General features: G+C 43.9%; 3 protein-coding genes across 13 annotated transcripts in view; 2 read left to right on the plus strand and 1 right to left on the minus strand.

Moving 5' to 3' along the window:
- Positions 1-21,648, minus strand: part of DMC1 (DNA meiotic recombinase 1) — a 32,430-nt gene extending 10,782 nt beyond the window's left edge. The window contains exons 1-4 of one of the 9 annotated variants that reach the window (XM_027665309.1): positions 21,433-21,648; positions 18,223-18,371; positions 1,164-1,254; positions 505-549 (exon numbers count right to left, since the gene is read on the minus strand). In XM_027665309.1, coding sequence (XP_027521110.1) covers positions 505-549; positions 1,164-1,254; positions 18,223-18,371; positions 21,433-21,537 — 390 coding nt within the window. In that variant the 5' untranslated portion in view covers positions 21,538-21,648. The other 8 variants (XM_027665324.1, XM_027665330.1, XM_027665334.1 and 5 more) reach the window with 8 other exon arrangements.
- On the plus strand, positions 21,637-24,988 carry CBY1 (chibby family member 1, beta catenin antagonist). 3 transcript variants are annotated; one of them, XM_027665416.1, is made up of 5 exons: positions 21,637-21,710; positions 22,451-22,561; positions 23,256-23,361; positions 23,446-23,561; positions 24,427-24,987. In XM_027665416.1, exons 2-5 carry the CDS (start codon positions 22,484-22,486, stop codon positions 24,505-24,507), a joined length of 381 nt encoding a protein of 126 aa, XP_027521217.1. In that variant the 5' UTR covers positions 21,637-21,710; positions 22,451-22,483; the 3' UTR covers positions 24,508-24,987. The 3 variants fall into 3 exon arrangements, with proteins under 3 accessions (XP_027521217.1, XP_027521208.1, XP_027521197.1); XM_027665407.1 differs by lacking the exon at positions 21,637-21,710 and adding an exon at positions 21,771-22,079 and having other exon boundaries at positions 24,427-24,988; XM_027665396.1 differs by lacking the exon at positions 21,637-21,710 and adding an exon at positions 21,773-22,062 and having other exon boundaries at positions 24,427-24,988.
- A 140-nt stretch (positions 24,989-25,128) lies between these two features.
- On the plus strand, positions 25,129-27,027 carry TOMM22 (translocase of outer mitochondrial membrane 22). The gene is made up of 4 exons (XM_027653906.1): positions 25,129-25,280; positions 25,374-25,492; positions 25,771-25,888; positions 26,279-27,027. Exons 1-4 carry the CDS (start codon positions 25,170-25,172, stop codon positions 26,351-26,353), a joined length of 423 nt encoding a protein of 140 aa, XP_027509707.1. The 5' UTR covers positions 25,129-25,169; the 3' UTR covers positions 26,354-27,027.
- The last annotated feature ends 576 nt before the right edge of the window (positions 27,028-27,603 follow it).

The following is a 27,603-nucleotide window of genomic DNA, read 5'->3' on the forward strand; positions in this document are numbered from 1 at the left end:
TGATGTTTATGTGATAATTATGATAATGATAACAATGATAGGAATTCATATTTGATGAAGAAAACCACTTATTTCTCTAGCTACTAATATTCTCCTCACTCCTACTCTCCCCCCTTCACCAGCATGCTGAAAATAGTATAGCAACAATTGTCACAGTGTAATCTCACAGGCACCAAAAATGCAGGAGTAATTACAAAGATTGGCAGGAACAGGAAATAATCTATCACACAGTTTTCAAATAAATTAGCAAGCAGTTGGTTTTTCAAGAGTGCTAGGTGCTAAATAGTTTGAGTGTCTTGCCACTTTATTTAGGAATCTGATGTGAACGAGATTTTCTAAAAATTTGTCTTATCACCAGAGGCAAAATTTGTCTCCACATGACTGAGTTAGAATGTACTGCAAGGAGGAATTTCAGCTGTTTGCATCAATGTGCATACAATTTTGGAAATAACCTTACAACATCTTTACATACACAACTCTGTGTCAAGTGACACTAATACTTACAATTCCATGCTTCTGTAGAAGGTCAATATCTTGAAAAAAGGATTCCTAAAAAAAAATAGCAGGAAAAAAATAGATTTTTGTTTTTCTTGTTATTTTCTTGTTATTATGTGTATCTCATTATGTGTCTGTTTCAAATTTGTAAACTTCTATTGATTTTCCCCAATAATACTTAACTTCTTGGGCAACTGAAATAGGCAAAGCCATAGCCAGCCAAAAAGGCCTTAACATTTCCTATCACCTTCTCCATAAAGTGTAACTTCACAGGCAATTAATCCTCTGCTATGCTAATAAAACTTGTGTTATCATCATCAGCTAGAGCTTTTCTGCCACAGTTTCTCAGTCTTTTCATGGTGATGACCATTCCTCGGAAGCATAAGATTAACTGATCTTGCATTTAATATAGAAGCACAAAATATAAAGAAATAATGATAATCTCATTAAAAATTGTGCATAGCTTTTGAAAGGTTAACGAAGAGTACTTGAAGAGCCAGGTTGTACAGGGACTAAGAGAATGAGATTTTCTTGGTAATAGATTAGAGCTAAATTTTAAACACATTGGTCTTTGGGGATCTCCTGTCTCTCCACTGATTTCTTAACACTATCAGATTACTTTCAAACAACATTTGCTGCTCATATTTTCCAACCAACCTTAAATTTACCTCATCATCCTGGTATCCTGGTTCTTCTTGGACGACTTGATCCTCCATGGCCTTCATTGTGAAAGAGCAGGCAATAAAGTATTGATCACTGCTGGGAAATGCAAACAAAGGCAGTATTGGGGAGGCAATAAATGAGTAAATGATTGTAAAAGTACTTTTAAGAAATCCTTGAACTACAGAAACTTGTCAATATGTCATCATATATGGATTTAAACTTGGATTCTGCTTCCAACTCTTCATTATCTGATATATCAGATCAAAAGGAGAAAATCTACTGCTTCACTCTAAGATGAACCAGTTTGTCTAGAAAGGAGCTTCACAGGTATTAGGAAAAGAGATCTCATTCCCATGTGAGAATCTTGGGTCAGAGACGAGTTTTTGGAGGTGGGAAACGTTTAAAATGATTTATCATTATTGGAATTTATTCTGGTAAGAATGCTAAAGGCAGTCTGTATTTTTATAGCAAAAGTCAGCATAGTTACAGACAGAATGGTTAATGGAAAGGCTGTGCAACAGCTCAGCTTCCCCATCTTTATGTGAAAGAAAACCCACAAAACAGTGCTACTGAGAAGGCTACAACTCCTTGGTGATATATCTTGAGAGCAGACTATTAAAGCTGTATTTGTTTTGAAGTTCTTGCCGAGGTTCAGAATGACCAATAAATGCTGAAGACATGCAGGTAATGACTGTAAGGAGTATGCTTGCATAAAAAGAATAAAGGAAGGGTAATAAAAATCTGAGGCTTTTACTATGCAAAACCATATACAGAGAGCTCATTTCAAGTTTTTTCATGCTTAACTTGCTGTGTCTCTGCTTCACCACTGTTTCACTGCCCTCTCTATGTGAATTCCTATAAGCAAGGCCTAGAACGGGAAGAGGCCCCCAGTGATAGCATGGTTAAACAAGAAGCAAAATATGACCTCCTTAAATTGTATGAATGCAAGAAAAATAAATACAAAGTAGTTCCCTAGAAATATGACCTTATAACCTGTAATCATTTTTTTTCTTTTGTAAATGGGCAAGTTGCTTCTGTTTTAATTGTGAGTTTACCTTTGCTGTTCTAGCTATGGCTGATCAAAAGTTTTGCAAACCATCTCATCCAGATATGTGTATATATTTACTTGCTCATCCTTTCTAACTGTAAGATTTGGGAGTCTAACAGAGGTCAGGATAGTTTAGGCTAACTATCTGCAAAGAGCCTTTTTTTTCAGCTTCTAAATGGATATTTAATGTCTGCCTAATTTGCTTGCAAGAATCTTCTGTATACAGAGGCTGGGAAAGGGAGAAACAAAATATCAGAATTTTAGTATTATCTTCTGTTAATATTTAATGAAAATATTCTTATAAAATCAGTTGTATCTGATAGTGTCAGGTTATATTTCATTTCTGTTTCAGAACACTGACAATTATGGAATGACAAATCGTGCCTTTGCATAAAGTAAAACATTAATTAAAAAATAAGAGATTTTAAATAATCCTTAACTTCAAATACTGAAGGAAGAAAAACAAGTAATGCAAAAGGTATTAAAACTATATTACAATCCCCTTCTTCATTAGAAACATCCTCCTGAAATGCACATAATCCTGCACTTCAATAACGCTCAGCAGGTCATGGGATCGTTCTCCTACTCCTCATCCTGAGGCAATTGGCATCTCACAGCAGAAAAACAAGGCAGGCCCAGACCTGTGCCTTCCTGCAGGCTACAAGGGAAAACGGAGAAACTATACCTCACCCTACTAAAAAATTTAGGTATGAACAAAATCCTCCTGCTCAGTGGAGGGTCCTGCTGCTGCTGGTGTGTTGGCGCACCTGAAGGATTTCAGTCGCCACAGCCTGCGACGCAGTAGATAAAAGGGTAAAAGCCTGAGACAAAAGAGCAAATCTATGAAGAAACACCATCAATCTTGTGCCACCTCAGGTGCCCAGGAGTGGTGATGAAGACCTGGATGCTGCACCCCTTCCAGGCTGCAGGTGTGACAGGGACCTGGTCCCAGCAGTTCCCCCTGGGTTTTTGGACTGACAGAAAATGGCTGGAGCAGAGCTCGACCCCCTGGGCCAGGGGCAGGAGGCAATCTGACCTACCCCAAGGGGCACCACAGTGTGTGTGATCTCACATCTGTTGACTCAGAGAAAAATAAGTGATTAATCGCCTATCAACACACGGATTTATTTGGCTTTTCCTTGCCAGCTGCCTTCGCATGGGATGTACATTTCTGTTCCCAAGGGGTGAGACACGGCAGAATTTCCCTCTCCCGCCGAGCACCGTAATTCCCCGCGAGAATTACAACAACAACGAAACCCCAGCTCATGCCCGAGCAGCTCCGGGAGCGGGTAGGTACAGCACCCAGGCCGAAGGCTCCAAACTCCCCACAGCCTCTCCCCCTCCTCCTCCTGAGGGCACAGAGCCGCCGCTTTCCCGCCGGCACCGAGGGGCGGGGCCGTGAGGGAGGGCACGGGCTCCTGGCAGGAATGGGGGCCGCCCCTTCCCTCAGCCCCGTCCCGCGCTGAAATACGTTTTAATCACTGTCTTTAATCACTTCATCATCTATGATTTATGAAATATATACTCGCTCTTTCTCTAAGGAATATTGCACTGCTCTTGTTTTACAGCTGGGAAAGGCAGCCTTGGTGAAAACCGTGGAATGGCATCGATTAGGAGGATATTCAATTCAACACGTTCTGCCTTTGTTTTTCCAGGGTGCCACTCACGCATCTTCTTAAACAAGGCACACGGCGTTTTTGGATTGGACGCCCAAAACCCGTCAGAAAGCTGGAAGAGAAGTGACTTGCCTGAAGTCACAGGACAAGAAAATGAGGCTGAGTCACACACATGACTTAATCTGCCATTTTAAAAGGATGGAAAAGGTGCTTTTTAGTATATGAACACTTTGAGACATCTGCAGTCTTCTTGGAGGCAGTATGTGGAAAGCAATTACCCATTTTAGCTTGCCTCTGGTAGCACAGTCAGTACAGGACTGCATGTCAAGGAGACATCCGCGGATTCCTGTGAGCAGGAGGAGTTCCTGGCCACCCCTTGTGTGGGTTTGAAATGGCAGAAGGGATGGGAGCAACATTCTCAGCCTGTTTTAAGGTGTTTGTGAAAACTTACCCACCCTTCGTCTGTGGGAGGCTAAGGGCACTTTTTCCAAGCTGTTTCTTAGCCGAGTCAGGAAACCAAGCAACAAACCCCACGGCCCTCAGCCATCATCAGCACACCACAGGAGTGCTCGCAGGGTCCCCATTTGAGACATCCAGCGATTTACATGAGTACCAAAAGTCTAATCCTAGGAGCCCTGAGGCTTTGTCTGTATTGAGGAAGTGGCTGGCACTGCTTTTGAAAACTGCATTATTCCACAAGAGCTATTCCAGAAGAGCACTTAGGCAGACAGCCCTTTAAAGGCGAATTCCTTCACAAAGTATGCTTTTATTCCATAACAGAATGCACATGCAGAGAGTGACCCTTCTGGTCTTACAGAGCACCTCTGCTGCAGCTAATGTCTCTGTAAACAACCTTCCCTTCATTATTTTTTTAGTTTGGAAAATAGTTCCCCGGAAGGTCAATGAACGCACAGAATCCCAATGTTATTTCCCACTCCAAAGTGCTACTTTGGGCAATAAATTCCATTCTACAGCTTCAAAATGTTGTGTGATCATTAATTGTTCATTTGGCTTGCAGCTGGTGTTGTGCGATAGCCCTACATACCCCATTCTACTACACACCGGCCAAGTGAGTGGAGATGTGCTGGAGTCTGCTCCTTCCCTTTTACATGTTCTGCTGCTGACCAGTGCGTCTGCAGCTGGGAGCGAGGTACTGGCAATGAGACACCCCACTGTTATCTGCATTTCCTCTTATGTGGGATCATATACCAGTTTGGACAAGATAAGACCCAAGTCAAAACCTTACCATAAAAGTATTAGGTATCCAGAACAAGGAAATCATGAGGGCTTTTTTGTTGGTGGTGGTGGGTTTTGTTTGGATTTGAGCTTTTGGTTTGTTTTTTTTCTTTTTCGATTACCTGGTTTTGATCCATATTTATGTTGCTCAAATGGACTAAAGTCAAATATAGGAACTAATGCCTTCTCTGAACTTTCGAGTTGGCAGTTTGCCTGTTCCTGACCAGGCTAAAATAATATGATATCTGAAATCTTCCCAGAATTGCAGAATGCTTCCGGGCAAAGGTGCAGCAATTTCTTCATATTCTTCAGCTCTCCCTTCTCTAGCTGCCATTGTTTGGATTTTTTCCCCTGTAAAATCCATGTTGGGAGTGAGTGGTGGGGAGGGAAAGCAGAAGAGAGAGGGAGAAAGAATACTGAATATTTCAAAGACAATCCAAATCTTAACAAGGCAAAAAACTCTTTTACAGGAAAGGAATATACAGAATAAATAGCGGCACCACCTTGGAAGTTAGGTTAGCTATTTTATTCCCAAAACTACCCAAATCCAGGAATCATGGTAGCCATGCAATGCTGTGTCACTTTAGCTACTCCCTTAGTCACATCATAGTGAACAATCACTGCTTCCAAAAAAAAAAAATCTGCCAAAAACTTTCTGTGAGGAAGCGCTAACACAGATTCCGTCTTGGTCAGTCTCAGGGAAAGGCACCTTGTTTAAATGTGCCCCATGGAATTTATACTAAGTCACACCACAGATTGCAACTCTCTCCTCTTTCTTCACACCTGAAAGCTCTTCTGAAAACCCCTGTTAGCTAATGGGTTATACTAGCAGAGGTATACTAGACTAGCATAGTCTAAAAGCATACCAGATTAGCAAAAGAGAAGAACAGCAGAATTCAATTCAGGTTATCAGAACATGGTAGGATGAATCCACACAATTTTTTGTACTTATGCAATTCTTGCTTATCTTCCTGCCGCTTCATGTCCAAATTCCTCGTTTATCTGCAGTCTCTCTGGTACAGTTCCTTGAATTCCATGTCCATCTTGGGATTATGACTGAAACTGTGCCTGCATATGTTGGGGTAGACTCTAAGGTTTTACATGAAGGAAATAACTCTGCCTGTGTTTTCCTTCTCTTTGGTCAGAACTAAGATGAACTGCAAAAGCTGTGTGCATACAATAGGTCTCAGGGGGACTGGCAAAAATATCAGATCAGCCAAGCTTCACCGTTCAGATAGGAGAGGTCTGTTGTTAAAATGGAATTAATGGAAGGAATAGAAATGGTAGTGGGAGACAGTTATGTCTCTGTTGCAGCCTTGAGATCTTTAAAAAAGCCTTGAAAAAGTACTCAATCCTACAGTGTTGAGAGTGATCCTGCATTAAAAAGACACAGATTTTGCTGCCTCTAATTTACTTTGAGTTAATCACTAAGGATATGTTATAGGATTAGAGATTTCCCTTCTGATTCTCAAGATGTCTTGTCCAGATCATGGTTCAGAATTGCAGCTATGGAGGAAATGATTAATTAGAGGGCTGTGCCTATTGATATTAAACAGGTGCCAGGTCAAGTCAGGAACACAACAAATTATATGTGACTGGAGAAGATGCCAAAGATAACATTAATATCAAAACACCAACCAGAAAATTCAGGAATGGGTATTTTCTAAAGGAAAAAGAAATAATCTGTATGTCAGCTATACAAATACAGTAAGTGATAGCAGTCCAAGCACCATAAAATTCACTATTTGAATAGAAGATTATGAAATTAGCAATTCTTTATTAAAAAAAAAAGCAAACTGAGAAAACAAGGCCACTCTTAAGCTTTGCAAAACCTAAGCCAAGTTAGAGGATTTATGGAGACATGCATCAGTATATCACATATGGTCTATCAAAAAGACAAAAGACATAAGAAAAGCTGTCCCTTTTGAGAATTCACAAGGAGTTTTTTATTTAAGGTAAAAAAAGCAGACTAGTAATAGAAAACAATAGGACTGAAAGCAACATCAAGAGATTATCTAGCTCAAAGCTGAATCAGATGTTTGTTTGCCTGGGGAGGCTGTGGGTTTTCTTTCATCTTTTGAGAAAGAATCAGACAATTCCACTGCTTGGCTATTCTTGCCATTACCCTTGTTTTCTCTACTTCACTATGCCATGCAATTTTATCTGTAAAAATATGCAGTATTCTTTGAACTAGCCTCTAGTTTTAAAATTTCAGATAACTGAGATTCTAAGTCTTGCATTCATGTTTTTTCTTCCCCAAAAGAGAAAAAATGCCAGCATAACCAGTTCTAAACAGTTCTAAAAAAAACAGCCTAACCTGATGGATGATGTGGTAGCGTGTAGAGCTTGCTCTTACCTGCTCATGACTTTTGAGTCTAAAACCCAGTAACCATGCAGCCTTGTAATACAGTAATTTGCCATAACCTTTGTACTGAATTTGCAAGGCCTCAGGACTGGGGCTTGTCAGGTTTGCTTTGTTTGAACTTCTCTTGACCCTTCTGTATCTTTTACTTGGTTAGCTGTGACAGCAGTTTCCATAACTAACAAGGTCTATGGCTAATTTGTTTTACTTCTGTTTATCTGTGTGTGGTACAGTCATCATTTTATATAAATAGAAGTAACAAACAGTTATTCTGTGTTGAAAGAGAGTTATGACTAGCACAAGCATGCAGTGTAGAGAAATACAGGCATGGTGCAATAGCAGAGGCCTTGAAAAGTGGGGACACAAGGTGGGCAGAGTACAGGGATGTAAATGTAACAGGTGAGGCACAGGCTTGGCCCTACAGACAGGATGGCTATGAACAACTCACCAGTGATCAGTCAAAGAAATGCTGACATGGAGCTGGATTTAGGGGTAACAAAGAGAACAAAAAAAAATAACAGCTAACTTATGTAACGGGCACCACACACCATAAAATCAGATATGGTGTAGCACTGCAGAGCAATGAAGAAAGCTGTAAATGTGTGCTAGCAAGCATGTAAAAAATGACACCAAGTGTATCTTAGAGCAAGGAAGGAGAAACTACCAACATGAAGATCATATTCTCCCAGCAAAGGACTCCAGGTGCTGACAACTCCCCATATCACCCACACACCAGAAAGAAACCACCAACCTTATGACTCACAGGAATAGTGGACAGATGAGTGAAATACAAGGAAAAGAGGTAGAATCCAAGAAGTGTATGTGTTACCATTTTGTAGAAGTACTCTTGTATTGTTATTCTTTCTATAAGTTGTATCTGGATCAATAAGATTTCAATTATACTAACAATAAATTCCTGACTTTAATTGCACATAAGGTGTGCTTCCTCTTTGCCCAGGAGCAAACTGTTGAGTGTAGTATCACATCACTAACTAGTGGCTGACATACTTCTTATTTTCACTATTAGCTGATAAATTAGAGGAAACTCAAGGATTACCTGAGCTAACAAGTAGATAGTAGCAGAATGGACAGACACGGATTAAGTGCATGTCCTGGTTGCAGCTAAAATTCAGTCCTTTAAAAATCTTATCACTGAGCATATTTCTGACCTATGCTAATAGTTATTTTAAAGATATATCTTTTTAAAGCAGCTTTTTAATGTTCAACATTTCTTTCTGCTTGAGAGGCCAGTTCTGTGACCTTCTACAGTTTATCAATCTCTGCACAAAAATCTCTACTGAAAAAAATGAAATGCAGTCAGTAAAATATATTAGTCTGAATCATGAAATGTATACTTTGGGAAGTACAGGTCTTTTTTTAAACTGTGAGAGCTTTCTAAACAGCTGTTGCAAATGCCAAAATAACTGCTCTTGACTAACTCCACATACATAGATTTTTGTTTTGTTCTACTTCAGCTTAATATTAACTTTATGATAAACAGAACTAACAGACTAATTATGAAATAAGACTGCCCACATATATAGCTAAGTGGGAGTAGTAATTGCAGTTACACATATCTTTTTCATTTGAATTGACCTCCAAGATCAGATAAAAGTAGGATGAAGAAAGCAATAGTAAAATTTATTTGATGTGAAACTGTTATCAGTCCTCAAATTTGGTGACAATGACACTGACAAGCTTGCATTTGAATTAAAGCTCAGTCATAGGCCTGGTTAAAGTCCATGGGTGAATATCTTCATTTCACTAAGTAAACCAGAAGGATTGGCTAAATATTCCTCTGCTCACAGATTAAGTGGGAAGCCATCCCCCAAGGGAATGAAGTACACCACATGGCCAGTCTGGCACCAGGGCTAGGCCTGAGCAGACTACAGAGCATGGCCAGGCTCCCACTCTGCCCTAACACCCAACATTCCAGCCCTCAGAGTGAGCCAGATCTTTGCTTTAACCCAGCAGGGCATTATGCTTTGCATTTTCTCTATTTGTATTCCCTCAGGTGCTTATCTCAACAATAAAGAAGAAAAGATGAGATCAGGCAGCTGGGAGATGGGGAAGAGAGACAGCGTTGGATCAGTTTTGTCATTTAGTGGACTCTCACCGTTCCTTTAGACAGAGGGACTTCTCTGGGACTGGATGCAAATACAGGGGGTAGAATTTGCCTGGTGGCAGCTGAACACATTAGTGCATGAGAGAAAATGAGAGAAGCAACAGGGGTTACTACTTTAGAAGGAAGCTGAGTTAGAAAACTTGATTTAACTGCAGTAACTCATCAGAAAGGGAGTTAAAACAAGAAAATTGCTCACGGATGCATCTGCCATGCTGCAGAACACAGGACTGTGTGTGTAATCTTGACACCAAAGAAATTCCGACTCCTAATACAAACAAGCTGGAAGTACTGCAAATACTGTCTTAACTGTTATGGCCAAAAGCATCAATGCTTCTCTAACTTATTCACACACCAGAATTGAAAATTAATTTGAAAAAGACATGAAGCAAAGCAGCTTTGTCCACCAAACATAGGACAGCAGAGTTTTCAGTGTTACAGCTCAAAAAAGCATAAATCATTGAATGTTTTTTTTTCCCCTTTAATGCATTCCAGCTCACAGAAACTGAGTGCTCCTGTTGTCAAGTAGGGTGAATGATGACTTTGAGTACACTGCTCTGTTTGTACTCAGGACAGCTTTTTCATTGGCATGCTTCAGAAAGAAGAATGTATTTAAAGTGCAGCTGATAGAAAATTTTAAATTTCTAGGTCACAGCGGAATTCACTGGTCACATCAAAAATGGCATTTTAGAGGAAAAAAACATTTTTAAATTCACATTTAGAAGAGGTTCAGCACTAGTGTTTGAGACATTTCTTCATTTAAAAAAAGCTCCAAACTTTGAAGAGCCTCTACTTGAAAAATGAATCATTTTCACAGTGTCTCCACGTTCCTTATGAGTTTGGAAAAGCTAAGGTTTTCTAGTTCAGCCTCTCAGTTGGTATCAGCTTTTCTTTTAAACCAATCATATTTCAGAACTGAACATGCTCTTATTTGGCCAGTTTTCTACTCTTGGCTTTGCCTGCTGCTTCTGCGAGTTTGTGTGTAAACAGAAAAAAAAAAAACCCAGTGTTGCTCCATTTGTATTCCATATGTTTGCCAGGCTAGTGGCCAGAAGAGATCATAAGCAGTACGTTTTTCAAATCCCAAAACTTAGATAGGCATTGAGTGCATCATCATACAGTTATTTTTACTTTATAATAATATTTAAAGGTCTCAGGAATTGTAATGGTCTTTAAAATACCGTGTTTCCTTGATTTTGCTACACATAGAACCTTAATTTTCAGTAATGTTCAAGCTAATAATTTTTTCAGTCTTGAACCTTTAAACTTCAGAGATCCATTAGCCTGATTATTCTTGTTTAATCCCTTGTTCTTCTTTCCTTTCATTACCATGGTTTCTTTATCAGCCTTACTGAAATAGAGTTTCTTTATTAAACATTTGTGTCCATATTTGAAAAAAGGCTTTTAATCTCTCCTCCTTGTGTTTTTGCTGAATGGTGATTATAAATGATGTATTTGTGTCTTTGAAACTCTGTGCAGATGCACAACTACCACTCAATAACAAATCCCACTGGGGTTCAATATATCCCAGTACTTCCTAGTACAATCTTTCTTCCTGTTTTGTCTATCCCTCACTGTTGTTTTTCCACTGTATTATTAAGGCACCACTTCCTGTTTTAGCAGCCAGGCAATCCAAGACAGAGGAATAGGTCAGAGTTTCTAATGCCAAATTTCACACATGACCTCTGTTCTTAGGGCAATGAGTATCAGACAAGAAGGAAATCAGACGACACTCAAATATTTGATTTCAAAATAGTATTCAGTATTGGACTGCTGCCATGAGATGTCCCCAACTGACCAGCCACTATTCCCCACCCTCAACTATTACAGTGCTTATGCAGCAAAAGCAAATTGGAGATAAGAAGCTGAAGAGAGCAACAACAGTCTTGCATCCCAGCCATTTGTAAGAAACAACTGAGTGGCCTTGAAGAACTCTCTCTAAAGTTAAAGCACCTATAAATCAGCTCAGGAGTCTGAACTGTCTGGGTGAAGGACTCTTCTGGGTGTTGCTTCAGGAGGAATTCAAGTATATTTAATAGGGAAAAAAAGGCAGGGAAGGAAATTCCAGATACAGGCACAATAAGTAAGCAGTATATAGTTTGTCACCAACACTGTATTGAAATTCCCAAAGAACAACTGGTGAAGGAAGCCTGTTGAGAAGCAAACAAAGCTACAGTCTTCAGAACTGTCATAATTATGAGATTAAAAATATATCCAAAGCACAAAGGTTTGGAAGCTGTACTTGCCTTCAATGCAACAGAAGTTGTTGTATGTTGTAGAAGACCTGCTTCCAGCAAAAGGAGTAAAGTCCTCTCACCCATTCTTCCCAGTAAGACAAAAGGCTTTAAGGGGGCACAGGCAAGGGACCTTAGTGGCTTAGGGACAGAATCTGTGCAGAAAAACTGACAAAAACCCAACATTAAGATGTGCAAAGCAATCCCACTTCCACATTGCCTTTATATGAGCAACTACAGTTAAGAATCTTTTTTTTTCTTTTTCTTTTTTTTTTTTTGTATTGTGGGGCATATTTGGATGCCAACAAGATCAGCTATGTCCACTGGAGAGAGAAAAATTAACCCCATCCATGACATCATCTCCTTCTCCAAACACTGCATCACCTCTCTAGAATGAGGTGCTATTTTTAGTCTTCTCGTTTCAAGCATATGTTGAGACTGCTTCCAAATGCTTTTCTTCTTATCCATTTCAAGCTTTGCATCTTGGGTGTGAGGGTCTGAAATATTAAATATCAGCAGTCCATATTCCTTTTGCCTAGTACATGTCAGTGAATCCAAGGAATACCTAAGGAAGTTATTTGCACTAACTAGGCACACAGAAGAACATGTGCACACAAGCAGCTGGGTCCCAGCTGTGATGGGTCTAGGATTGACAAACACATACACATCTATTTACACACACTCATATGGTGAGCACGTATTACAGAATAGCAAAGGTCTTCACAACAACAAGCCTGCAAATTCTTAGTAAAAGAAATAGTATTTTACCTTTTTTTCTCCATTCTGTACATGGAAAAGTCATTGGTTTGTATTTAACCTGTTTGGACTTGGAAGACTTTGCTTGTTAGATGAGGTTGGTACTTGCTAGAAGCTTCTCCATGTCTCAGTTTCTTCAAGAAAAATGAAAGGCAGAAAAAATTTCAGAAATTTACCACTATAGTAGGATTAATTCCTTAATTCTCATGTATTCCTTTTAAAAAGTCTAGCCCATCCCCAAGTGAAATATAGCTGTTTCTAGGGCAGCCAGTAGTGCTAGCAGAATCACATCGCAGTCATGGGAAAAGAAGTAAAAACATCCTCTCCTACTGAAATGGCAGGAGAAATTTCAGGGTCATAGAAGGCAATTGTAGGCTTCCAAAACAGCAGTGACACCAGGGTAATGCCTTTACCTAGTAAAGAGTAACTGATGGAACTATTTCATAAAACTCACAGCCAAGTGAGCTGTCTCCAACAGAAACAATTTTGGAACATTTCTTCCCTCAAGATTTATTGACTCTATAAACTGCTTTAAAAAAATTAATAAAGCACAACACAGTTGTGTGTTTCAGTGTGTGAATCTGGGTAAAAAACAGTTCTAACATCACATGATTACTGTATTTTTCTAAGCCAGTTTTATAAGCAAACTAATCTCTCCCAAATATCCCTCCCATAATTCCTCAGTGAAATGTGTTTTCCCCTTGCCACTCCACAGTGACAAAGCAGCACTGGTAAGAGGGGGTTTTCTAACACTATAATGGCAAGACCCCTGACTGTGGCAGGAGGAATGTGACTGGCAGCATGGCAGTATCACTGTGATCCTACTTAAATATAAGCACAGACAGGAATTCCAAAGAATAAAAAGTGACCTGGATCCCAGCAGCATTGCTCTAATAATGTCTATTAAAATAAAAAATAAACCAAACTCAATTTAGCTTGGTCAAGAGAAGCAGAAGATGTTGCTTCCACTTGTTGACAGAAGTGACAGCACAAACTTCCATTACAAAAATATGTAGAAATCAGCAAATTGCAAACTGAGTAAGTTGTGTGTTATGCCAAGAGAAGTCATCTGCAGCGTGAGTAATTATAGAAGAAAATATTTGCTATACCTAATTTCAGACTTTAGGGAGAATAACTAATTTCCTGCCAGCTTGTTTTCAAAGGCTCTAGATTTTAACAGACAGGCTTGTGAGTGATCACCTGTTTTTTCTCCCCATCCCACCTCCCCTCCTCACTTCCATGTACAATACCAGAAAACCACAAAGTGCTGAACAATATTGGCATCGTTCTTAACTTCAATTTAAGAGCAATATAATTCAGTTTCTTTCCAAAGCATTTGTAGAGAAATAAATCACTGACTCTATCAGCACTGGCTTTGAATATCTCACTGGCTTCTGTATCCAGTTCAGCATTTCCAACCTCTGATTCAAATCTGTGTACCTTTATCCATTACCACTTCTTCCACTGTTCATAATTTTTGCATGCCACTTTGCCCAACTATCTTTCTCTTGGTTTTTTATTTTCTCCCTTACTTTCTTTGCTCTCTGTGCCTAGAACCTTTCCTTTCTTTGTGTGACAAACAAGCATTATTTTCTTTCTCCTAAACCACTGACAAAAACCATGTCTAAAGATCCAGTGAATTTCTATTAGACGTTTCAAAGTAATTTGCTATTCTGTATCCAAGTATAGTGGTAATGCTGTTGCATTATGGTCCATCATCTAGGTCGTTCAGGTCCCAAGAAATCAAACCAGAAATTAAATTAGACGCTCATAATTAAAGAGCAAAAGCTTAAGTGCCTGCAGTTCCTATTGCCTGCAAGATAAATGCTTATTATGGAGCATTTTGGAGAGTGTCGCTACTTATCTAGGTGACTAAATATCAAATTTGGATACTTGTTTTGGATGCTGCAATCCCCATTTTTTACTGACTTGATTATCCCTACTTGCAGCCCATTGCACACTGGCTCACCTGTCTCAATTTCCATTACTAGCTTTCCTGTGTTCTACACAAGGCTTGACATCCTGACATGATCCCTGACAACAAGTTATCACTACCAGTTGTTTAATCTTGGAACTGAAGTAGCACATTACTTCAGCAGTAAATGAATGAATGAATTGTGAGAACAGCCTGTCTGCTGACCCATGAAAACAATTTCGCTTTCTTTCGGGCTGACAAGATTTAAATCTTCAGAGACTCAGATTTTCATCTGCTTTTATTTCCAAACCGAATCAAATTACACAGATGTGTGAGCTGGGAGCCACTTTCTAAATATGACATGCCTTCCCTCCCATTAAAAAGATGAGATTCTTTACAATATTTAAGCACTTGGTGCACAGTCAAAGTTAAGTATAAATTTCCCTATATCACATTCTTCTCTTACTTCTTTTCAAAAGGAAATGTCTGCTGTATCTTGGATCTTGGCTGGAGGGTACAATATAGGCAACGAGTGTTGTCTGGGGAACTGATGACCTTCAATGAGCAAAAATCCTTGAAGAGCAAGTGAAGTGCAACAGGTGCATGTGGGGCATGTGTTTGAAATTAAGATGAATAAACACCTGCTGAGGACTTTTATGTGAAGACTGTGAGGGGATAAAAACCCAGGGCTTCCTTTGTTCGGGGTCCCTCTTTGGAGGCACCACACTCAAGCTGTCATTCTGTTATTGCATGAAGATTAAATTATTTTAAGGATCCAGATGTCTGAGCCTCTGCTATGGGAAACCCCAGCTTGAGCCAGCAAGGAAACCTGGTCTGGCTGAGTGTGGGATGTGTAAGGAGTCAGGCGAGGCACCCATTGACTCCATGGAGCCGCCCGCTGCAAAAGGGCTTTGGTCCGAGTGTGACTGACAGAGTAGGTCCTGAATGGTCAGACTGGAAAGTTTCCTTAAGAGTAATGACTCCTTCTAATGAAAGCCTTAGCTTCTGTGACACATCCACTTGCTGGCTGCACATATTTGTGAATATATTTTTATCCTGCATTCTTGTACAGAGTGCTTACCAGTCTTCTTTGGACTGCTTGTCATCTTGAAGGAATCTGAGGAAGGGAGGCAGAGTGAAAAACACAGTTCCTAAGTTTAGAATCCAAGACTTAGTTTATGTTTTATTTTAAGTTTATGCAGAGAGAGCACCCTCCATTAAGGCTCATTATGCTTGGGCATTCAATGCAAATTCAAAATTTATATTTTCAGGGTTTGCTTTCCCTTGTGAACTAATGAAGATCCTGCTTTACTGCTGCTGAACACACTGACAAGGTACAACTACTTACATGGCAACTGTTGAGCTATCAAGACCACCTTCTACGTGATCCTGGTATGTCTCATATTTGCATCCCTTGCTACGCCAGGAAACAACCCAGAATTAAGACAGGAAACAAAAACCAACCAGATCTCCCATTTACTGCTGTAAAAACTACTATACCTGGCCTTCCCAGGCCTCATAGGAATGGATTCTAAATTGCTGTCCCTTGGGTAGTGCAGACCATTGGGGACCAGTATTCTGCATTCCTCAAAAGCCTGAAAAGCAACCACAAGAGCTGACAGCAGATACCCAGAACTGGAAAGGTTTGGGCCAAACAGTCCATTGTCATGTTGCTGCAGACACCACATCATCTAAAGACCACATTACTTTCACCTTTTGCCTTTGGTAAGAGGCTATCCACAGGTATACCTTTCTGACACAAAGAACTAGTGCAGACTAAGACCTATAGATCAAGGCATCCTGGGGAGAAAAATGACCACCCAGGTTGGGTATGAAATTCTTATTTTGAATAGCAGGATCTAGGGGGAATGCTTACATCAGTGTTCCCATGACTTTGGTGACAGCGGATTGTTCATCTTGCTTTTTTCTGGTTCCAGCTGAGAATAGTCTCCAGTTCTTGGAGTTGATAGCATGCCTAAGTGAAGGCATAGAATGAACAGTGAAAGAACATGGAAGAAGAAAGAAGAAAGCACTTCTCTCCGACCTCCATAGCGTGCTATACACACTGAGCTTCACAGTATCTCACTTGTTTGTATGGACAAAGCACAGCTGATATTCACCTATGGCCTGATATAAAATCAGCTTAGAAGGGGATTTAGAATACAGGCCCTGTTTGCTCTCCCTTATAAACAACATAGCAGTGAAGCCTGAAGGCTGAACATCTTGTCTCCAGCATCTGCCAGCTGTGAAGGGTTACAATAGAGCACAAAACACCAATGCATAAGCAGAGATCCTTGAGACCCTTTCACTGGTATTCCCTTTCCCTGCATCCACTCATCAGGAACTTACAGACTGAAGGTTTAATATTTCATCATTTCCTAGAAAGGACATGTTAAGTGATCCATGGAAACAGATGACTGTGAAAGTAAGAGACAAAAAGAAGGAAAATACAGATGTGGAAGCAAGCAAAGAGTAGCCAGGTAATAGGAACAGAGTGAAACAGAGCTTAACACGAGCTTTCACTGCTGTGTGAGCAGCATGTATTCTCTGAGCCTTCAGTCTCCCAGTCACTAAGGACAGCCTCGTGGCAAACTCTGTCAGGAAGTGATGGATTCTTTCCAGAGTGCATGAGTGGCTCAACTGCCTGTGTATTTGTGTAAACTCTTTTAAGTGAATAGTGTGGCCAGAATGGTGAGTGGTGATTGGAACACCTCAGAGGCCTGGGAACTTTGCATACATCATCATGGCTTCATTTATGCTTTTTCTGCTTCTTAGAGCAGAGGATATGTGTTTTACACAGTAGTACATATAAGAAAAGGTCTGAGTAAACAAATGTAAACATGTAAAATGCATATGTGTGAATTCAGGGAAGGAGGGCAGGAACTGGGTTTGAAAGAGAAGGGGCTGCAGCTTGCTGGAGCCGCATTTCCTGCAAGGAGCAAAACTATTCTCACCAATCATCACTCTGAAATTGCATTACAAAGCTGTGTCTTGGACTCATCAGCACTGAAACATGATCTTGGGAAACCAGCACAGAAGCAGATATACAAGGCTTGACTCAGCAATGAAGAGAAAAAAATAGGGTTTAAGGAAAAAAAAAGGCAACTCTAAATACTTTTTAGTTAAGAGATCACGGACACACTGTTCTTTTGAATAATAAAAACTACATTTCAGCCAAAGCAATGACTGCAGCTTTGAAGAGCCAATAATTAAGGAAAGAAGTACATGATTTGGTAAAAAAGAAAGGATGAAAACATTTCTCCTTCCCCCTTTCTTTAAAGGTCATGTTAGCAAAACAGAACAGTCAGACAGACTGTTAGTGCAGATATTTAGAACTTTTAGGAGACAATAAAAGCCAGCTGTGAAAAGTGAAAGAAAATGAAGAACCCAGAAATAAGTAACTAAAAGAGAGAAGGCAGAGGCAAAGAAGGGGAAGGCATATTTGTTAGGTGATAGAGGGCAGACGGGAGTGACCAGAAGTCAAACCTGTGCTTTTCTTCATTTTATTATTTTACTTAGGTCACTAAGAGCTTTACTATCCAGAAGACAAAGGCATGAACTTTCCTGGCTGTCACTGAGGAATTCAATGCAGGGATACCATCTGTGACACTCCAGAAGTTACAGTACAACTAATAGTTGGATATTAGGATTCCTGCAATAATAATAGATTCTAATAATAGATGCCTGCACAGTACTCTGAAAATCTATGTTTATAGATAAGTATTAATTTCAGATTACTCCTGTGGGGATAGGTTTCTCTACCTCTTTTCTCTACCTCTTTTTGCTGTCCTTGTGCTTTCTTTGCCTAGCCGTAAGCACTGGAATGAGGGCCTCCTGGTGGTGGAATCGGCGGCAGTCAAGCAGAAGGAAAGCACAATTCTTTGCAAAGCGGTGAAACGGCTGTTCTTTTATCTCTTGAGTTGGCTATAATGAAAAGAAGAAACACAGAGAGAAAAAGATGTACCTGCTTTGTCAGTAAAATATAGGTGATGTATTTAATATCTAGGATACTAAAAGAAGGGATGTCAGTAACTGCAGAGCACTGAGGCAACAGGAATTACCTCACTACTGAAAAAAATTTAATTGGGCAGGGAATTAATTTCAATATGCCAAAATAGGTTTATAGGTTTCAAAATCAGTCTCATTTAGCCCACCAGGCAATGTAGCAAGTTTCAAGCAGCAATAATTACAATAAATAATCTTTTTTACATCAGAGTAAGCTTAGAGTAAGCCTACTGAACTCATCAGTCAGTGGGGGTTCCCTAAAATTATTGATATAACAGAGAACAATAATAATCCCATAGTGTATATGAAAAAAGGCAAGAGAAACACTATGGAGTTAAAAGCAGCTCTGAGACCACCTAAGCTGTAGATTCTCTATCGCTTGTGAACCAAAAATAGCTGAAGAAGATGCTCCAAATTAGGCTACCAAGAACAGCTTGGGTCTGTTCCAAAATTTCCACATTGCCATGTGCTGCAGCCCTATCTTCATCCTGTCAATCTCCCAGCCTTCCACCAGTGTTCCCAAAGATGTCTTCGTGAGAACATACACAGCCTCCTTGCACAATGACTGTGATATGCAGTTTCTTCGCCATTTAATGAGCTTTTGCAGGACCTAAGTGATCTCTAGTTATTGTCCCGGCAGAGAGTGTGTGTGCTAGGCATTCACTTCCCCACAAAGCAACAGGCACAAAAGGATGCACTGTGCTATGCCATGATGCTTTTAGCATCGTTCAAAATCATATGTCAAACTAACCCCTGGCAGGAGAACAGCGCAATACATCGAGAGGCAATGCTTGAAACAGCAATAGTCATCTCTTGTCTCAGTATCTACCTGATGTGAGCAGAGAAACAACTATGAAAAGCTGCTGCCAGAATAGCCCAGGAGGTTGGTGCAGCAAGGAAATTCCACAGCATTTTTCAAGGAAATGGAGTCTGGCAAGAAATGAAACTTAGTAACGCCATGCCAAAGAAGAAAGATTCCTTAAGCAAATCACAGTGGAAATCAGACACTGAACCTCTTTCTCTCAGTCTTCAGGAGAAGCTTTCTGAACTCTCATTCACAAGCCCTACCAACTGTGAGACTATTCACACAGGTATTACCCACCATGCACACAGCCATCAGGCGCACACAGAAGGAAGCATTCACCCCACATGCCAAAGTAGTAGGGTTGGGCTGCCTGGCCTTTTCAGTCTCTGTTCCACAGAAAGAGGCTGTCAGGGAATCACGGTGAGACCCTGGATACATGAGACAGTTTAGTTTTACAGTAACTATAATGTATTACTTCAATACTCATCCTGCTCGGTGCAAGGAGAACTCAGGCAACAAGTGGGCTGAAACATAGAGGTTTCTTCTAGGAAGGTGAACATTACTCCCCCTGTGTTATTGGCAGGGCATGTCCTGAGCTTCTTGATATCTGTCGTTGGTCTTCCTCCCACCCCTGCAATAAAAAAACCCTTAAGTGTTTACAAAGGAAACATATGTGCCTTTGTTTTTGAGCAACTCAGGGAGATGCATCTCTCACCTGGAGCTCTTCAGGTCTGAGTATCTGTTTGGAAACTCAGAAATTTTCAGTGCATATAATGAATGAAAAAGAAGAAAGTGAGTGTTAAGATCTCAGCTCCTCACTATCCTATGTGGTCTTTGGGTCTTATAAGCACCCAGGATAGCTGCATTTTTTTTTCAGTTCAAAATTCTAATTCTACATTCTCTCAGCTTTTCTTCCAAGATTCTTGCCCTCATTTATCTGGACCTTCATATTTCTTATCCAATGGGTATTAAATGCTGACAGAAGCCATGACTACTTCACAAAGACTTTGCTCAGAGTGGCAAGTTTTTATTCTACTTTTAAGGGTGTTGGTTTCCCCACACACAATATAATCGCTTCTCTTATTGCAAAAATCACTAATTTCCAGTGTACGGACTCTGGTACACCAGGTCAGAAGGCCACTGTGTTTATAGCATGTATCCTGCAAGAAACAGACATTGCTTAACTGGACTACCAGAAGATAGTGCAGCACCAGAGATTTTTCTTGTCTCTAGACACCAGGTTTAATTGTGGTATCTTTTCAATTTTCATTCCAAGCGAGTCATTTTCTGGTTCACTTCAGGCAGGGTGCCAATTAAGCACTCTGAGAATGAAAGACTGTTGGATTTTTTTTTCCTCTGGAGTATTAATACATGTACAAACCAAAGTAAAAGGTTGGTGATTTTCTTCTTTTCTTCTCCTTTTATCTGCCTGCCCCCCCTTTTTTTCTTCTTCTTTTCTTTATTGTTCCCTTTTAACCAAAGTCAGCATCTTAGTATCTCATTCATCTAAAATTTTCAGGAAAGCCCCAGGAAGTCCTCAACAGAAGCTTTTCTAACAATGAAGCAAGTAAATTCAGATCACTAAATTCTAACATATTGGAGAATTATTTTATAATTTAGGAATGGCATTTTGCCCCTGCAATATAAAAAGTACCGGTGATATCTGCTACATACCCCTGCTGTTCATTTAAAATATTATCCAAACTAACTGCCACAGCCACCTCCCATGGAATACAAGCCAGCAAGTAACACAATAAAACTAAATGTATTCCATCATGTGCTGAAAGGGAGGACTTTGCAACTTGTGCGGGAAATCAGGACGCTAGGACTGCTTCAGAGAAAGGCATGTGAGGAGCTGCTCCTGTGAAGTCGCTGTGCCTGGAGGTGTGTAAGGAAAGACTGGACGTGGCACTTGGTGCCATGGTCTAGTTGACACAGTGGAGTTCGGTCATGGGTTGGACTCAATGATCTCAGAGGTCTTTTCCAAGCTAATTGATTCTGTGGTTCTGTGGGATACTTCCCTCTTCAGCTCCTCACCCATCATCCCCTGAACACACGCAGTCCAGGACTCCAGACTTCCTCCACTTTTTCTCCCATGTTCCCAAGCAAGGAGGGGTTCTCTGCCTAATGGCTTATAGGTATTTACCTGAAAAAACAAACAAACAAACAAACCACCCAAAACAATTTTAGAAAGTCTTCCAACCGACTCAAGCATTTTCGGGAGGGCGCTAGGGAAAGCGCGGATAGCACATCACAACCTTGACGCGAGAAGAGCCTCATTCCCACCGCCCCAGCCACTCCGCCCCCGTCTTCCCCCACCACGGGAGGCGGAGCGGACCGGCGGATCCCGTCGCCACGGCAACGCGGCGGCCGCAAACCGCTCCCGGGACACGCGGCGGATCCCACTGGGGACGGACGGGGAGCGCCGGGAGACAGCGCGGCCCAACGGAGAGGTGCGCCCCCCCCCCCCCCCCGTCTTTGAGGCGAAGCCCGATGGAACAGCCCGGCCCAACCGCCCCCGCAGCGCGGGGCTGACCCTACCACTGCGGGGCGGGGGTGTTCCTCATCGGTTCTACTCTCGCGGAGCCCGCTGCTTTCGCCAGTGAGATGCCGGGAGGGAAAACAGAACAAAGGAGCATCCCGATGGCGGCCCGTGCGGGGAATAACGCCCTGCGGTGCTCCCCTCGCAGCTCCTCGGCGTGCCCGTAGGGTGGTACGGCCCGTGCCCGGCCGGTGCCGGGGGATACCGCGCGGCGCGGGGGATACCGGCCGAGGGCAGTGGGCGCGGGTAGGGAGGGGACACAGGTGAGGAGAGGGCACAGGTTGGGAGGGGGCACAGGTGAGGGCTGGGGGGGCTGTGACGCTTTGCACCCTCTGTCCCCCATCCCAGCTTGTTCACGTGGCAACAGAGGTGCGAGGGAGGTGCCCGTGGAGGGCCGGTGCTGCCGGCAGCGGTGGCGGGTGGGCAGCCAGGTACCCCCCAAACCGCCATCTCGGCCTCTCTGAGAGCCAGGGGGCCACTGCCTGGGAAGAAAGGGTGCGAGGGCTGGTGTTGGGTGGAAACCGAGCAGTGTCAGTGCTGGAAAAAGGGCGGCTGAAGCAAACCTCACCCGTGCCAACGTAGCTGCCTTTGTCACATCACTGCTCCTGTCCCACAGCAGTCAGACCAGCCCTATCCCTCCTGCTCTTTCAGAGAGCCTCCTGTAATCCCAGTCTGCAGCACGCGATGCCCCTGTTTGGAAACTCCTTCAGCCCGAAGAAGACACCCCCCAGGAAATGGGCCTCTCTCTCCAACCTGCACTTTGTGAGTCCCAGCGCCCATGGTTTGCTGCAGGAGTGCTTGCTTGGTAACCCGGGTGGGTGGCTCCTGCTGTGAGTACCGTAACCCTTACAAGAGCTCCCAGCTTCTTCTGGGAGAGGAAAAAGTTCTTCACCCAGAGGGTGGTCAGGCACTGGAACAGGCTCCCCAGAGAAGCGGTCACAGCACCAAGCCTGACAGAGTTCAAGAAGCGTTTGGACAACACTCTCAGACATGTGGTGTGGTTCTTGGAGCTCTCCTGTGCAGGGCCAGGAGTTGGACTCGATCCCTGTGGGGTCCTTCCAACTCAGGATATTCTATGATTCCAGCTGTGCTGCTCTCTTCCTGCGGTGCGGCCCCGTTTCTGATCACTGGTGACTATATATAAAACTAGAAATGGAATAGCTCAGGGAAAGATCATTGTTACCCTACATGCAGTCCATAACCATTTCACTGAAAACTCCTCACCAGTGGTCTTCAAGCCCAGGGAGATGAGTGTGTGTTTGGGTGGGAGAAAGTGCAGGGATGGTAGTGAGAGAAGCCAGTTGTCTACTGCAGCAATACATGACCAAAGCAGGATTCCAGGATCCAGGGCCATTCGGACCAGCATCTTCCATTTTAATGCCAGTCACTAAGAAATGGGAGAGCAGGGGGTGGCTTGGAATTCTGTGGAATGCTGAGTGTGATCTTCTCCCTGCAGCTGGATAGATCCACCCGTGAGGTTGAGCTGGGCCTGGAGTATGGCACCCCCTCCATGAACCTTGCTGGCCAGAGCCTGAAGTTTGAAAATGGCCAGTGGGTGTCAGGTAGAGTGCAGCTCAGCTTGTTTTGGTCTGAAGTAGCCACAGTTGGCTGACAATCTGTATTTTGACCTCTTTCTTTCCTCCCAGAATCAGGATGCTTCACAGGAGATCGCAGGGAATTGCAGCGCTTGCGCAAACGGAACCAGCAGCTAGAGGAAGAAAACAACCTCCTTCGGCTGAAAGTGGATATTCTGCTGGACATGGTGAGTCTTCACCCTATTCCTGCCTGCCCATAGCAGTGGAGATTCCTCAGTGAAGGGCCCAAGTGAAGGATGCTGGGACTGCTGAAGGAGGCTGCTCCCACTGCACCTTGCTTTCTGCCTTACCCTGCTGTGCAGCATTCATGTAACAGTGAAGTGACTGTGGGAGTAGAGCTTGATCTGCTCTGTGAGGAGAGAGAAAGGTTCCCCCTGCACCAGAGCTTGTTGTAAATGCTGTGGCTGAGGAGAAGGGAGCGCCTGCAAGCGCCATGTCTCCTCTTTCCCCTTCTGCACGGAGAATGGCATTTTTCTTGCCACTCTGGCCTCTGCTCTAACTGTGAAATTGAGTTATAGCCACCCTCTCTGGTCACAGAGGATTAAAGCTTCCATCTGCTGTCACGAGGGACATGACATCTGTTCTGTTTTTAAACCTGTGAATGAAAGAATTCCCAAGCCCTAAATAAACCGAAATTCAGCCTTATCCTAAGATCACAACTTTTGTGCTTAAAACTGGAGAGACTTTCAGTGAAATAGAACACATGTGTTTTCTCCGTCTATTAAGTGATTTAGCCTTTATGTCAGTCTGGACAAATACTCATTCCTTTATTTTCCTTCCTTACTCTTCACGTGTTTTGAAACTGGCAAGTGGCTTTTGTGGCTGGAGCACTGAGCAGAAACCCTAGCTGCTCTCCAGGTTTTCCGGGTGATCTCAGTGAAGTGTGACATGGCAGCTTCCCCCTTGCTCGATAGGAACAAATTCCCTTCTGCAGGTCCTGGCTTGCAGTGATAAATCTCAACTATGCTGTGAAGTCAGAGAAGCCTCACAAGCTTTTAACTCACTCTTGTCATCATTTGCTGTGTATTGCAGCTCTCCGAGACCACTGCCGAGTCCCACCTGATGGAGAAGGAGCTGGAGGAGCTGAAGCAGCACAGCCGGAGGAGGAAGTGAAGAAGAGGTGGCTGGAGAATGGAGCTGGCTCTGGGTCTTGGTGCACAGGATGCCAGGGCCAGCTTGGGCCTCCCAGCCACGTTGGTACTGTGTGTAGGTACTTTGTTTCATAGGACCAAGAGTGACGAGATGCCTCCAGCATTGTGCGGTGCCGTGATGCTGCTGATGGTTGGTTTGGCACCGCAGCACTGTTAAAATTAACACGTTTTTTCTCAGAGCACTTTACCTTGCAGCAGCCCAGCATAGATACCCTTCTCTCCAAGGCAGCCGGACAAGGGCGGTGGAGAAGATCCCTCTCCGTGCGGGCTCCTCCTTGCCTTAGGAAGGCAGGGAAACCCCTGCCCCCTCCAACCTGTCCCTCCACGGGGAGCCCGCGGAGGCTCGTACAAGCCTCACCGCCTGCCTTGGGCGAGCGGGATGCTGGAGTTGCTCGTTCTCGAGGGTTTTGCATAATCTACATAAAACCTCGCCTTTAAAACACGGTTCTGTGGGTGTTTGTGTCGGGTCGCGCTGCGCTGGGGCGGCCGGGCGGGGGGGGGGAGGTGGCCATCGTTCCTCCGCTCCGCCAGGGGCCGCTGCCTCGCCCGGACCGGGCGGCGGGAGCACCGCCCCGCTTCCGGCGGCGCTCTGCCCGCCGCTCCCCTCCGTCCTGTCTGGTGGCGATGGCGGCCGCGGCGTCCCTGTCCCCGGAGGAGCTGCTGCCCAAGGGCGGCGCGGGCAAGGCCGAGGAGCTGGAAGACGAGCTGGAGGAAGAAGAGGAGGACGACGAGGAGGTATCAGAGCGGGCGGCGGCGGGGCGGGCCGGGCGGGCGCGGTGACCCCGCGGGGCCGGGCGGCAGGGCCTGACACGCTGATGCCGCCCGCAGCTGGACGAGACGCTGGCGGAGCGGCTGTGGGGGCTCACGGAGATGTTCCCCGAGAGCGTGCGATCGGCGGCCGGGGCCACGTTCGACCTGTCGCTGACGGTAGCGCAGAAGATGTACAGGTGAGGGGGCGGCGGGAGCCCCTCGAAGCGGGCCCGGCTGGCGCGGGGCGGCTTTGGCCGCGGGTAGCGCAGTGCGGGGCCGGCGGGCAGCGGCAGGGCCGCGCTCTTTTGTTTCTGGGCGGCGCGAGGAGGGCGGGGGTAAGGTGCCACCTGGAGCTCGGGGGTGGATTTGGGGGAAGGCTTTTGCCCGAGGCACAGAAGGGAAGCATGGGAAGGGAAGTGGGTATGAAGTGGCTAAAGAACTGATTCTAAATTGTAATGTTCTTTCTCCTTGCTAGATTCTCTAGGGCAGCTCTGTGGATTGGGACCACCTCCTTCATGATTCTGGTTCTTCCTGTCGTCTTTGAAACGGAAAAACTGCAGATGGAGCAACAGCAGCAGCTGCAGCAGCGACAGGTGAGGCAGGAACGGCCCGGCCCTCTCTCCTAGCCCTGCAAAGTCGGCTGGGAGTGCCAGTGCCTCCCCCTGTGACCAGCTGCTGCGGGAGAGGAGTGCACTGTTACACACTGCGGCCTCACTCATCCCACCAGATTCTCCAGCTGGATGTTCCAGTGGGACAATCCTGCCGATTCCCAGCGTCAGGCTGGTGGCAAGCAGCTTGCTCTGGCAAGCACAACCTGGCTTTCTCCAGCTGAGATAGGCCTTGAGGGGCTGGCATAGCTGAAACAGGGGCTGTGGTCAGACACTGACCTTGGCTGTGGCACTGCCAGTACCTGTAGGAGGGGGGACAGGGTGGGAATCCTTCCTGTGTCCTTGAAGCCACTCAACCAATTGTTTTCCTTTCAGATCCTCCTTGGACCCAACACAGGGCTCTCAGGGGGAATGCCAGGGGCCCTGCCTCCGCTGTCTGGAAAAATCTAATTTGCGGAAGCTGAGTTGGATTCATATCAAGTGGGAAGACCTCGCGATTATGATATATTGAACTGTTGATTTGTTGGGTCAGGGCATTTTTTCCTTTTGTTTGTTTTTGGTTTTGGTTCTCCTTTGGGACATTGACCTGTTCACAACGAGGGGGGGAAGCCCCTCCTCTGGACCTGATGACGGTTCCTGTCTGCATCCCCCCTCCTGTAGAAATCATGAGTATTTCCTTTTATTCAATCACTATGCCATAACCAGGTACAGACTTGGACTGGGGGAGCTCCTCTGCCAGCTTCCTTGCCCCTGCCCCACCAAAACCACCCTGGGGCACAGGTCAGGCTTTGAAAAGCAGCAGTCAGAGAGGACAAATTCTTTCCTGCCTGACTCGGAGCTGAAGGACACCGGTGGCAGGAGGTGACTTTCGCAGCAGAGGAAGGAGGGGTGCAGGTGGCAATCCATACCCCATGGAAAACACTCTTTGGGAAGATGTGTCTGCAGAAACACTTTCACTGTAGCTCTGTGTGTGTGTGAGAACAGAGGGAGCAGCAGGCCAGGTTTGAGACGATCACATCCACGCAGATTCTCTGCCTCATAAAGTAGAACTTCAGATATCAGCTGTGTATTTTTTTGTATGGAATATTAAATAAATCCAACCTGAGCAGTGTGATTTTAATAGATGTCCTTGAGGGAGGCTCAGTTCTTTCAGAGCTGTTGGGAGCTTTGTGGGTAGGGACCTCTCCATTTCATGCACTTCCTGGCAACGGGGAAGGGACTGACATGGCTCTGTCACCCTCAAGAGTGGGGGGGAAGCCTTGCATGGCTTAAGGGAGTTCTCAGGGAGGTGCTCAGCACCTAGTGACCAACGTTCAAGGTTCTAAACTCACAGAAAGGTGGTGGTTTTATAACCAAAGAAAAAAAATTTATTTATCCTTTACATACTTTGTTACAGAACAATTCAGTTGAACATACAGAAGTGATAGGACATTTTATATGGAAACTTTTTTTTTCCATTTTTAATATTTGGTTAAACAAAATACATCTCTGTAAACAAACCCAAGACAAGGCTCTAACAAAACCAAACAAGCAAGAAAACAAACAGGGGCTTCCCCACTCCTGAGCAGTGGGACTGGACCGGCTCACCCACCCTTGGGCACGGCAGCCTCGCCTCCCACAGGGGTGTGATCGTACACTTTCCCTTTACCTGAGCAGCTGGATCACACTGTTTCCCCCCCATGGGAAAGCAGCTGACGTAC

The sequence above is a fragment of the Corapipo altera genome, unplaced genomic scaffold (genome assembly GCF_003945725.1).
Source record: "Corapipo altera isolate COAL_440 unplaced genomic scaffold, ASM394572v1 1, whole genome shotgun sequence".
Classification (NCBI taxonomy): domain Eukaryota; kingdom Metazoa; phylum Chordata; class Aves; order Passeriformes; family Pipridae; genus Corapipo; species Corapipo altera.

Bases quoted from the DNA above. Each gene is read 5' to 3' on its own strand.
- TOMM22 (XM_027653906.1), top strand. From the start codon at position 25,170: ATGGCGGCCGCGGCGTCCCTGTCCCCGGAGGAGCTGCTGCCCAAGGGC. The intron at 25,493-25,770 runs GTGAGGGGGCGG...TCTCCTTGCTAG, and splicing joins GTAGCGCAGAAGATGTACAG to ATTCTCTAGGGCAGCTCTGT. The intron at 25,889-26,278 runs GTGAGGCAGGAA...TTTTCCTTTCAG, and splicing joins AGCAGCTGCAGCAGCGACAG to ATCCTCCTTGGACCCAACAC.
- CBY1 (XM_027665416.1), top strand. From the start codon at position 22,484: ATGCCCCTGTTTGGAAACTCCTTCAGCCCGAAGAAGACACCCCCCAGG. The intron at 22,562-23,255 runs GTGAGTCCCAGC...TTCTCCCTGCAG, and splicing joins CTCTCTCCAACCTGCACTTT to CTGGATAGATCCACCCGTGA. The intron at 23,362-23,445 runs GTAGAGTGCAGC...CTTTCCTCCCAG, and splicing joins AAATGGCCAGTGGGTGTCAG to AATCAGGATGCTTCACAGGA.